This window comes from Bipolaris maydis (assembly GCF_028858645.1).
Source record: "Bipolaris maydis strain C4 unplaced genomic scaffold PSV08scaffold_7, whole genome shotgun sequence".
Lineage (NCBI taxonomy): Eukaryota > Fungi > Ascomycota > Dothideomycetes > Pleosporales > Pleosporaceae > Bipolaris > Bipolaris maydis.
The window spans coordinates 980,166-992,324 of record NW_027093863.1 but is presented as its reverse complement, the minus strand read 5'-3'; the positions used below and the strand labels follow the sequence as shown (position 1 = coordinate 992,324).

Sequence of the window (12,159 nt, the reverse complement as noted above, 5' to 3'; positions counted from 1 at the left end):
CCATAAAGCGTGCTCATCCCGCCGCTCTTCGCCTGTAGCAGACCTTCTTTTTCCTCTGCCTGATACTTGTTTCTCTATTCACTTTCCTCAAAAACCAAAGTACTGAATCCAGAGCGGAGGTGCTGGCCACGGCGGACTTTATTGCTTGTGTAAATCGTGTTGATCACACAGCCTAGGCAGGACGGTCTGACATGTGGTCATAGTATACATGTAAGACATGGAGACTGGCTGCTAGAAATGAAAGTCTCCCAAATACGCTCAATATCTCATTTCCTACGCTTTAACTCACCCCCTTTGTCGTTCTTCCAACTTCCAGAGTAGTGATGGGTCACCAGTTGCGGCGGTAGGACCGACTTTTCCTCTGGTGTATACCTATTTGTGAGTGCCGAGAATGAATGTCCTGGTAATATCAAGACGTCTTCGTAGAGTCGCGGCTTCAAAATCTTATAAGTCTCGGTTATATCGAGGGTCCTATTGAGTCGCTTCGCCAAACTCCTAAAGGTACCAGTCGTTAAGCGTCGGGGACCCGTGAAATCAACCACATCTCCCATCATTTCCAGTGTGATATTTTCAACCGGAACGTTATACTCCAGAGTCTTTGCCCGTACCTCCTCAAGGATGTCATCAACAACCTGCATCATGTGCGGTAACCGTGGCTTAGCCATAATAGTCCAGCTGCAGAACTGGCGTATATAAGGCTCGTCGTGGCCTGCGTCAAACTCCCATCCTACCACGAGTGAAGCTTTTCCCTGAAATTTAGGTGGTACCCATTCGTCCATAGGCACACCTTCGCACGAGACGTCCAAATCCGACCACACGCCACCTTGATCCCAGAGCAACAGATAGCGTAGCATGTCGGCCTTGTATATAGGAATGGGGAATGCAAGGTACGTGTTGACGATATCGGGACGAAATGCAAAGGTTTTGCGAACGTATTCATCGCCGCTCTCGTCCATCATAAAGTGTGCTCGATATTCAGGATTGCCCTTGATGCAAGAGTCGGTCCAATTCCGTGCCTCTTCAGAAAGACCCTTGGGACCCAATTTGTACCAGAGCAGTTTGGGGATTCCATTTGGGTTGCGTGGTATTATCGCGGAAACTTCGGGAATACGAACTGCGAGATGGTCCTGGACAAGGTGAAAATGGTAGATCAATCCGATCATACACAGCGCAGTCAACGTGTAGTAATTAAAAAGTTTCCTTAATTGTGGTGGTTGCGACAACATGTTGAAAAAAAACTTGAGGGAGAGACTGAGAATGAGAGAAAATTGGCCACGCAGTTGGAAAATTCCAAACTCAATTCGTGTATTAGGTGTGTCCTACCATTAAATCACCGAGAGGTAACCTTTGTTCTCGTAAGAAAATAGCCAAGCGCGGCGGAGGGTCCAGGGTATACGCAAGCCTGCCCATTGCGCACGTACTCGGGTTGAGTGGGTCGCAACTGACAATGGTGTGACAGCCTTAAATTCCCCTGACGCGACAATCAGGCTCATGGTGCGAGCTGATAAGCGTTTGGCAGATATTTAGCGAACATCATTCTCGCTAAACATAGTGTTGGCTTTGGAGTTTATCAAGCTGTCCCTACGTATGCAGAAGGCCTCGAGAACAAGCCAGAAAAGGGAGCTCACCCAGATGACAATCGAGGCGTTTCACTAGACAATACCCATTTTTGTTGTCAGCTCCTTGACCGCCGCCAGCCGATACACTTACACATAAACTTTGGCTGACATGGACGTACTTACCAGGGATGGAACATGCATTTCATGCTTACGGCTTGACTCAGGGGCCCTCATTCGTTTGTTATGTTGACCCAAGATTTCATCGGTGCTTCCTATCCACACTCGCAATGCTTCGACGCGGAAATAAACGGAAGTGCAGATAGGCGGTAAATATTGTGTATGTTGTGGTGTAGTATCACGTGACTAGCTTGTAGTATATATTACGATCTTCTTTCGTACGTAAATAGACACCTTCTTTAATCGATCCCTCACAACGATCATCTGTCAGCTTATTTCTGTCAAACTCGATTGCGGGTCGCCCCTGTGATCTTTTGAGCTCGATCACGTATCGTGCCACAATGTACAAGAATTTGACCTTGATTTGGAGAACGAAGTGTGGGGGTTGTGGGCTAGTAGTCAAGGAATGTGGGGTTGAGGTTGGGCGAGTGCTAACGAGGCTGACGCGCTAGGTGTAGTACTACTGCTTTTATGTGGTTTAGGTTGAACCCAGCCTTACGGCCCCCGAAGGCCTGAGTTTAATCTCACACTTGCATTTTACTACCGGGTCAAGTAATTGTACTGGTATTTATTGGCTTGCATGAGTCTACAGTGAATTGTTGATTCACTGGATGATTCGGAGTCTTTCAAAGAATCGGACTCATCACACTCGCGACCTCACTTTCCCTATCATAACCCAATCCTTCGCAAGTAAAGGGTGATCCATCGCAGCTTTAGACATGCTCCGTTCGATTCACGACGCTCAAGAGAAACTGCAATACCATTTTGACTTGGTTTCATCCTGGTAGTCGGTGCTATGCACGAAATGAGCAACAAGCTATGAATAATTCGATTGTGAAACATCTTACAAATACTTGCAAACGCCAAAATGAAGTTGAAAGCTTAATCCATCTGGAGAGGGACGGGAAAAGAAGCAGGCATTTGGCCCTCTCAGCTCTTCAATTGCGCAGTTGTCTTCGCTGAGTGTATACCCATCAAATGAAGTCTCATCTGAAAAAGCAGATGCGAACGTCGTGAATGTAGCGATGAGGGAAACAATGATATAGCGCATGATTGAAGTAGTAGAGTCGGTTTGAATTGGACGTGATGCTGTGACAAGGCACCAAGATGGTTTGGAATGAATGAGAGTCAGAGGAAAAAGACCACTATAAGTAGCACACAATCGTTGATACATGTGATACGGTTCGGGATAATTTATTGGAGAGTATTTTTTCTAAATATAAGCTCCAGCTTTGCGTTTCCGCCAATCGGCAGTGAACGTCACAGAAACGGGAGAGATATCAGCTTACTTTAAACCATATTGACCCGCGGTTTGTCCGCGTGCAGGCTCGAAGCGGTGTAGGTGCCTCCGCATCCAATTTTGTGGTATTAGATACTTCGAGCTTGGTCGATTAAGCCTTTCAAGTCGCTTCCTTCATTGATCTTTGGTGTAAATAATTTCAAGCATTTGCGTACGGGTGTTGGGCATCTGTGATAACGCTCTGTACCAGAGCTCGCAGTGGGTATTGCGACCGTAGAGACGATTGAATAAGGCCAGGGAAGAGTGGGTTGATAGTCATGCATGGGTTTTAACTGGAAGGGATCTTGATGCCGATTAAATAAGCATGATAGGTTGAGAAAGAAGCTTTAACAACCTGCGAACACGTGTGCTACATCGAGGATTTCGCATGAAGATGAGGCCTTAAGAAATATTTGTACATTTACATGAGATGAAATGCGTCGCGCAAATCGTTCTGTCTCGAACAGGACATGTCCTAATCGACGTTGTCTCTAACTAACTATCGGAGACGGCTTACATCAGATCAATCGACAGCGATTATATCTACGCCAAAATGGCTTACTATCATTATCTCGATGAAGATCGGTTTACCTCCATATTAATTGAATAATTTGCTAAACATTCAAATTATCCTCTCTGATGTATCTTTGTTATCTCAGGCTACAGCTGCGATACATCTATACTGCTCTCTCACTGCTCGTCAGAAACTGTAATTCCTAGCTCCGTATACCCATTCGCTGCCCTGGTATCATCGAAAGAGGATTGAGGGATATTAAGCGATACATTTAGTGGCTAGTAAATCGTCGAGTGTGACGGCGAATACAGGAACAAACGTGGTCGCAGTTGACTCAAAGGACATAAGTTTGAGACCGACGATGGTAAGGCCAATCCTCAATCGAAACTATTACAGTATTCCTTGTGTAATGAATCTGCAATAGCTGTACGCTTGGATCGAGGTTCAAGTTGCCTCTTACAAGATGAATGTCCCTAAAAGTATGCTAGAGCATTAGTTCCAAAGTCGTGTTTGGCATGTGTAAGGCCAAAAGAAACATGGGGACTAACGCGTGGTGATTACAAAATGCCAGGCCTAGTAATGCTCCATTTTCCTAAAGGAGGTTATTATTACTCAGGGAAAGCTTCATTATTACAAGTCTCCCACTATAGACGCTGCATGTCTGGTACCTGGGACCGTTGATCATGACGCGGGAGATCGCGAAGCTAGCGTACGCACTTGATCGCAACATCGTCGATATTTTGCATACACCTGGTGTCTAAGATCGTACTACTTTGTCGCTGAAAGGAGCTATTCGAGTTCAAATTTTCGACAAGGACTCGTCTAGATCAAAGATGACGTGCTGTAATGAGAAAATATGAGGTCAACAGAATTCTAGCACAAAGAGGAATTCTATAAGAGAATGAAGAGTTGGAATCAGATTGCTTAGGTGTTCATTGAGAAGGCTACCCAGGAACCAAGAAAAGCCAAGATCTTTGTTTTGAGGCTCTGGAAATAGCGATGCCAAGGACGGGAAAGCGGACGCCAACGTTTGCAGGGCGAAGGGCATGAAGTGAAGCAAGCTAGAGTGAGCACTGGACTTGGCCAGGAAGATGCTTGTATAGACGAAACGACCTTTGCAGTTTGCGATTTATAATCAAAGACTTCTTTGAATGACGATGAATTCTATCACAAGTTTTAGAAATAACAGCGTGGTAGGCAAGTGGACTGGTATGCAACCACCCTGCTGGCTAAAATTTTGGGTCGAGACGAGACTCCAGGCTGATGTCACCATGCTCATCACGGTACCATGTATCAGAGCTCTCAGATCAGAGGAGCTCCTTCCCCGCATGTCTATGATTTTGGGTCAGTCACAGACACGTGGCTTGGCTCTGAGGCACACATTGCTCTTCATGGGTCCCCAATAATTTGTTTCAACACAACGAAACTCTGATTCCTTGTCGTTTTTTGATGCCTCCGACAACAAAGCCTCAAGCTACCACTCGATCAGGATCATTTTGAGCTGGAAATGGCCCCTGATGGGCCTCTGTTGAGGAGCTCGATCATAGAGATCTACGAAACATGTGCTAGCCAAGCGAGAAAGAAGTAAATAAATCGGGGCAAGGACCCGTACGTATCCAATCATTTCTTCCTCCGCTTCAGAGGTCGCCAAGACACTCCGCTTTTATGTGTTCTTTTTCCCGAAAATGTGAAATGGGTTGACAATATCCTTGATCCCTTGGCCGTTTGCTTGCCTTGTTCATGAGCGATGTAAAAAAAGAAGCCCTACGCGCCAAGAGTCCCTGAGTTCTGACCTATTTTACTTATTCTATGCAACCAATGATGACATCTCAAACCTCAAATGCTAGTTTTGCTTCTTGTTTTCTGCTGCATTTTCCTGAGATTATAGGCCTAATAGGCACGGAAGAGCGTTTTCGGTTGTTTGAAGAATCGCGTCATAGTATCCAGCTATGAAGTGTAGAGAACATGCTTTGCTCATGCCACGATGCAGCAAAACATCATGGAATATGTGGTGATGTTGATCCGCCAACGTCACCCCGATCCCAGAGCTCAAGTGTTTGTTGAGTCTACGCTTTGGCGTATTCAATCCCTCCGGGCTAGTGGAATCATGGCGCACGTTCGATACCAACTCAGGAAATGGGATAAGAGTGAACACTATATAGATATCTCAGAGATGAGTGCAGCCTCCAAATGTCTCAGAACATCCTAACCCATTACCTTCTCATCACTTAGTTTATAATACATATACCCATTAACACATTTCACGACATATCTTTCTCTACATAATACACTTCGAAAAAACTCTTTTGTACATACCCAAAAATGTCTCAGACTTTGGTTTCCACTGCATCGGTCCAAGTTGGACTGCAACCCTTCTCACGACCTTCCTTCCCAGCGGAAAAGCACACTGTTCGGATTCCTCAGCCTTCTAGCAACGGCTTGATCAAGGCTGCGCTTAACGAGGGCATCAAAAAAGGACAGCAAATCGACGAGACGGTCGCTTCCATCATGGATATCTTAGAGACGTTCAGTCTTCAGCAGTATGGCAACGACGTTTTCATGGGAAGGAAGGTCTTCGGACCAAAAGTCCACCTGCATGTGTCTGAGCACAGGAAGCTCCCTATGGTTCTTCCAGCCTTCCCGGCCAAAAGCATTAATACACAAGACAAGGTTCTTGGCACTAGCCCTGACCTTGGAGAAGAACTTGCTTTGGACCGATTGAACGACTTGTGCACCCAAATCGGTCGCGTCTATGAGCCCGGTGCCATGGTCCTTATTGCGACTGATGGTGCTTGTTATAATGGTGAGTAAATTTCTGTGGTTCAAGAGTACTAGCTAACGAAATAAGACCTCACAGAAGTTACGGAGGATAGCCTCTGGGAGTACGGAGTTACTCTGCGCAGGATGGTGGCAGAGAAAGGCTACGACTGCATCAAGTTCGTCCGCATTATGAACCTTTTGGGATTGCACACGGACGAGCAAATCTCCAAGGAGGACTTTGTCCATCTCCTTGAGCCTTCTCGTCGCATAATGATGACCCGCTACGGCGATTCCGAGTTCGATGCGAATTGGTACATCCAGAACGACCCAGACTACAAGTCAACCTATGACGGCTACTCGAAGTTTCTGAAGAAGGACCTTGCTTTTAGTCCTTTCCGACAAAATGCGGCTAGTGGGAAGAAGTGGAAAGCTCTGGTACATAATACTGCTAAAGCAATGATTGCTCGTGGTGTGGTACGAAACAATCCCCGTATTGATCGATGTTATTCATACTAATACGAAACGCTAGGCTTTTGCAGCTTTGATACGTGAGAGATACCCCGACTATGTCCGTCTTTCCATTCATCCTTCGACTGGACTCACAAAGATTTCAATGCCGATGATACCCCAACCCGACTCCTTCTCCATGACCCCATGGCACTGCGCAGTGGCTGTGGATGTTAACGGAAAGTTCAAGACGGCACATGCGGGAGTCCTGCGGGAGACTCACGACCTGGTGTTGAAAGACGGTGTGCCGTACTGCTTCCGTGAGCGATCCCCATTGTATTCATGGGATGCGAAGGTAGAGTTCACCCATCTTTACGGCGGTGGCATGATTGTGCGAAATGTTGGGGGAAATTCCAAGGAGTCTTTATCGGATGCTGACCAGGAGAAACTCGCCAAACTGAAGAGTCTCCAAGGAAATGTGATCTTGGAAGGGTTCTAAAAGTCGTTATCAACCAGGGGTTGCTGTGTGCTGGTGAAAAGTCTTCTTATTGGTTCATTATGTATAACTACCATACTTAATAAAAGTAATTTGGAAATTTTTGAAAAATCTTTCCCATGAACATCAGCTGTGTAACAAATCTACATCTCAAACTTGACATATCCTTGACTGACTATCCATCTACCTTTTTTGCAGTATCTCCCCACCGTCGACAAGACTTGCTCCAACTTCTGAAGCCTTTAGCACACCTGCATGATAGAGCTTCGTGACTAAATTCAATAAAGTAGCATCGCATCCTTTGGCAACCATCAAGTTTATCGACACAGGTAATGGCTCCGTGTGATTTGTTGTTGTAGAATGGTAGGACATCTCACCAACTGCATCACGCTCATTAGCGAATCTGTTCAAACTAGTCGTAAGCTTCCGATCGGACCACTTACTCGGAATGGTTATATCGGGTACCTCAGCCATGACGCTAAAGTACTGGTTCGTGAACCCCGAGGGCGCTTTTGGTGGGCTTCTGTAGGTGCTTCTGTATTGAATGATTGGCGCACTAATGTAGGCAAGCACCGCTGATGTGCAGCTGCGGCGATCCTGCTTGAGCACATGGTTCTGGAACCAGTCCATGAATACAGTTTTGTTTGTGAGCGCATCAGCCAATGCCGTGGATGGTTGCGCATCCCCAAAAGCCCATCGTGCCAATGGAACTGGGTTTACAGCGGGCAGTCTTCCGTCATGCGTGGATGCGTATTTGACGTAGAACGGGTCGCGTACTAATTCCGTTTGACGTTGGCCGATGATTGTTGCGTAAACATTTCCTAACAATGACTGTATATCCACCGGTGCGGACTGGGGTCGAGACTGTTGCCAGGCGGTTGTTACGTTGAACCAGTCGGTCTTCTCGATTCCAAGAACATTCTTCATCTCATCAAGAAATCGATCGATAATCGTGGCTATCTTATTCGACAATTCGGCTGGAAACGATTCGACCAGCAATTGAGTTGGGAGAAAACCCTGAAAGCTGTTGCGGGGTAGTCCGTATATCTCCGTAGATGCATATTGGAGAAGCAACGGATCCCTTGCAATGAGCCCAGCGGTGTCTAGTTCAGGAGCAAGCGGGAGTGCAAGTTGTAAGGGCGCAGCACCATGTGACGGCCTCAACCCGTAAAGACCGTTGGATCGAGCAGGACCGCGAATGCTACCGCCTGTATCTGATCCCAATGCAAAGTCCAACCAGTCATACGATGCAACACTAGCACCGGCTCCTGCGGAAGAAAAGCTGGGATCTTGATAGCCATCTCCGCGTGGATTGAAAGGTGAGTGATAATCAACCCAATCTGAAGTCGAGTATTCTCCATTGGCAAATTGAGCAGTTTTTTGTTTGCCCACAATGATCGCGCCTGCATCTAGCAACCGCTTTACCACGGGTGCTGTTGCATTGGCTGGGGGATATAGGTTGTACCATGCTCTGTTGCCGTTGCCAGTTTTTAAGCCAGTGACGTCAAAAATGTCTTTTATACCAACACGCATGCCAGCAAGCGGGGCAGTCGGTGTACGTTTGTAGTAAAGTCTAGACGGAACAGCAATTGTAAGGCTATTCCCTGGTATATGTGCAGGAAGAACAGAATGCTTGCCAGAAGAATTGGTATACACAGACTCAGTGAAAGCTTCTTGGTGGTCAGAGTAAAGTCGGTAAGCCCGATGAATGTTGCCTTGAGACGACAGGAAGTAAGGGCCCCGAGGAATAATCTCATTCATCTTCTTTGGAGCAAATAATACAGTTTTGTTGCCCCAACTTTGCATGGAATCGGCCCCAGAATTCCCACGTCTCTCATCAGTTGCTTGAAGATAAACCACTAAGGATATATTAGTACGTTCCGAAAAATCGAAGAACATAGGTTAAGGAATTCATACGCTTGGCAAAACCTTCGCTCCATACATCATCGTTCTCCCCAAAGTGGGAGAGTTCACGCTCAAGAGAAGCATCCGAATAAGCATCAGAGCCAGAAGATACTGCGGACATGGGCATAAAACCATTTAAAGCAACCCTGTTCGATTCGAATAACAAAGTTGCTAAATTGCTTTGAAGCGACCCGATTGCATCTGGCGCGATCCAATAAGGAATGCCATTGAGATATGCGGTAGTGCCAGTAATCTGGAGAGCTTCTCCAAGTGATGAAACAGTAGCGAGTAGGGCTACCCAAAAACCTGGGGATCTGAAAGCCATAATTAACTAGGAAAGAAACTGGAGTGAAAATGGGCGTGCGATTCTTTTAGGATCAATACGTTCGATATACCAGGCAAAGCAATGCGCACTGTCAGTGCACTGCAGGAATGGGAGAGTGGGGCGACGTAAAAAGCAAGAGCTAAGTGAGAGAATTGTCATGTAAATGCGTAGATGTATTCTGATGAACACAGTACCCTTGTTTATCTAGAGAATTGCTCTTTCATAAGATTTGTATGAATACAGTCCATGTGTAATATCTCAGCTACATTCCCACTGGATTTCCACTATACGGAACTGGAGTGGATTTGTATAATAATTTGGAAGGCTATTTCTTACCCACACTTCCCTGAAGCGCATGGGGAATTGTAGAAATGCAAAGAGCCTTTCCCCAAAAGGCTTGCAACAAAAGTCATATTTAGGTACCTGTAGCGCATAGCAAAGAATATAAGAGCGAGGTAGTAGGCAGCGACAGATGCCTGAAGAAGTCATCTCACATTCTAAGCAATAACCAATACAGCCATTATGCTAAAATTACTTGGATAAAGCATCATCACCGATCCAGAACTGGCCTTTTACATCATGAAGAGATTGAGTAGTGAGCACACAATCTTATCAGGGTAATTTTAAAGTTCAACAAACCACGCTAGGAACATCCCGGCTGTAGTAGCATGTTTACTTCTTTTTGTTGAGGGGAATACGCATATGACGTCTGGCCCAGTGCGCGCACGATCTCAACGGAAAGAAAGTGAACTTTGTACATGATCGCGATAAGATCATCTCGGTGCCGTATGTTTACATCTTTGTGCTGTAGTGGCGAGCACATGGTATCCAGCACAGGGCGCAAAGTTTGGTCCAGTGTCATATCGAGTTCGGCGTTGAACTCAACTCAGTAGTGTATCGATCGCCCAAGCGTGCGGATCGTCCAAGTTTGCGTCTCTGTACCTAAAACTGCTGTTTTGTGGGGGAAATGGCCCTTGCAAGTGTTATGACATGGCTTCCAAGTTCCGTCTTTCACTGAATCGAGATATCAATCTCTTTGCATTAAAATAGCGCGAACCATTCTCTACTATATGTTTGATCCGATTTAGATCCAATCGCCTAAGTGATCGAAGTGATATTTGATATACTTGTTGAATGATCCCATCAACCAACTTCTCCTGGAATTATTCGCGTCTGATGAATTACAATGGGTACTCATTGCACGCCTAGTCACCAGAACTCGGCTAATTTACAGTGTTTAGACAACGAGACAATGGAGAAAACTTCTGCGCAAGATCGAGCACTGTCTCCCGAAGACCCAAAGCATGAGGAAATCCCAGATGGAGGCCCTTTGGCGTGGACGCAAGTCGTCATGGGCCACCTGGTCATCTTCAACTGCTGGGGATACATTACATCGTGAGTCTCCCCAAGGCTTAAACACGATTACTAATCTTACTTGATTCTAAATACGCATCCAGTTTCGGCTTTTTCCAACAATACTATGTTGAAAACCTGGGTATATCGTCAGCAGACTCTGCCTGGATAGGCGGTTTGCAGATGTTTCTGCTGAACTTCGTCGGCGTCTTCTCCGGAAGGACAGTCGACATGGGCTACTTCAGACAAACCTTACTTCTCGGGTGCACGCTGCAAGTCTTGGGTATCTTCATGACTGCTCTATCAACCAAATACTGGCAGTTGTTTCTTGCTCAAGGTCTCTGCAGCGGTCTCGGGCATGGCTTTTTGTTCGCACCAATCGTCTCTATCCTGCCGACGTACTTCAAGAAGCATAGAGCGGTTGCTGTTTCTCTGGCCACTTGTGGAGCCTCGACGGGCGGTATGGTATTCCCACTCATTGCCTACTCATGCCTCAATCGCGTGGGATTTCGATGGACCGTCCTGATTATGTCCTTTGTTGTAACCTTCAATGCTGTTATGATTCTCAGCTTTACCAGAACACGTGTTCCGGTCCGTAAACCGCGTTCAATCCTTGATACGCGGGCATTTAAGGAACTATCCTTCACGCTATTTACGATAGGATCGTTTCTTGCTCTATGGGGGTTGTATTTCGCCTACTTCTATGTGAGTCTTCGTATTTTCCTTCTACGATGCGAAAAATATCTGTCGGTAGACTAACATGGTCAGATTGGTGTCTTTGGGCGCACAATACTTAGTTTCTCCCAAACGCAATCTTTGCTGTTCATTGTCGTCATGAACGGTGTGGGATTGCTTGGCCGGGTCATTCCAGCATTTCTGGCTGATCGATACTTTGGAATACTGCGAACACTTATCCCCGCGGCTGGGATCAGTGGATTGCTGCTGTTTGGTTGGGCAGGTGTATCTTCCACTGAGGGGCTTTTTGGATGGGCTGTCGTCTACGGCATTGCAGCCAATGCTACCCAGAGTCTCTTTCCAGCAGCAACTGGAGACTTAAGTACTGATCCGACTAGAGTGGGCACCAAGGTTGGTATGGTCTTTGGAATCGTGAGTATATCGTGTCTTACAGGGCCGGTTATTGGAGCACGACTTGTTGCAATTCATGATGGGAACTTTTTATATGCTCAGTTGTTTGGAGGCGCCACGCTATTGGCGGGCTGCTTAGCCTACGTGTTAGCAGCTATAACGAAGCCGAAACCAAGGCTCAACTAGTGTTCACGACTGTAAATCTGTAAAAAAAGATGAACACCAGAAGAGGTTACATAATAATACTTCTCTAAGCTA

General features: G+C 46.1%; 4 protein-coding genes across 4 annotated transcripts; 2 read left to right on the top strand and 2 right to left on the bottom strand.

Moving 5' to 3' along the window:
• Positions 1–266: 266 nt before the first annotated feature.
• On the bottom strand, positions 267–1,226 carry PSV08DRAFT_351648 (glycosyltransferase; the record flags this gene model as incomplete). The annotated part of the gene is made up of 1 exon (XM_014227120.1): positions 267–1,226. One exon carries the CDS (start codon positions 1,224–1,226, stop codon positions 267–269), a length of 960 nt encoding a protein of 319 aa, XP_014082595.1.
• A 4,625-nt stretch (positions 1,227–5,851) lies between these two features.
• On the top strand, positions 5,852–7,235 carry PSV08DRAFT_247510 (Pyoverdine/dityrosine biosynthesis protein-domain-containing protein; the record flags this gene model as incomplete). The annotated part of the gene is made up of 3 exons (XM_014227121.1): positions 5,852–6,332; positions 6,378–6,763; positions 6,819–7,235. 3 exons carry the CDS (start codon positions 5,852–5,854, stop codon positions 7,233–7,235), a joined length of 1,284 nt encoding a protein of 427 aa, XP_014082596.1.
• A 180-nt stretch (positions 7,236–7,415) lies between these two features.
• PSV08DRAFT_179926 (amidase signature domain-containing protein) lies at positions 7,416–9,462 on the bottom strand (the record flags this gene model as incomplete). The annotated part of the gene is made up of 3 exons (XM_014227122.1): positions 7,416–7,612; positions 7,676–9,091; positions 9,150–9,462. 3 exons carry the CDS (start codon positions 9,460–9,462, stop codon positions 7,416–7,418), a joined length of 1,926 nt encoding a protein of 641 aa, XP_014082597.1.
• Positions 9,463–10,714: 1,252 nt separating this feature from the next.
• On the top strand, positions 10,715–12,087 carry PSV08DRAFT_351645 (major facilitator superfamily domain-containing protein; the record flags this gene model as incomplete). Its single annotated transcript, XM_014227123.1, has 3 exons — positions 10,715–10,857; positions 10,920–11,520; positions 11,584–12,087. 3 exons carry the CDS (start codon positions 10,715–10,717, stop codon positions 12,085–12,087), a joined length of 1,248 nt encoding a protein of 415 aa, XP_014082598.1.
• Positions 12,088–12,159: the final 72 nt, after the last annotated feature.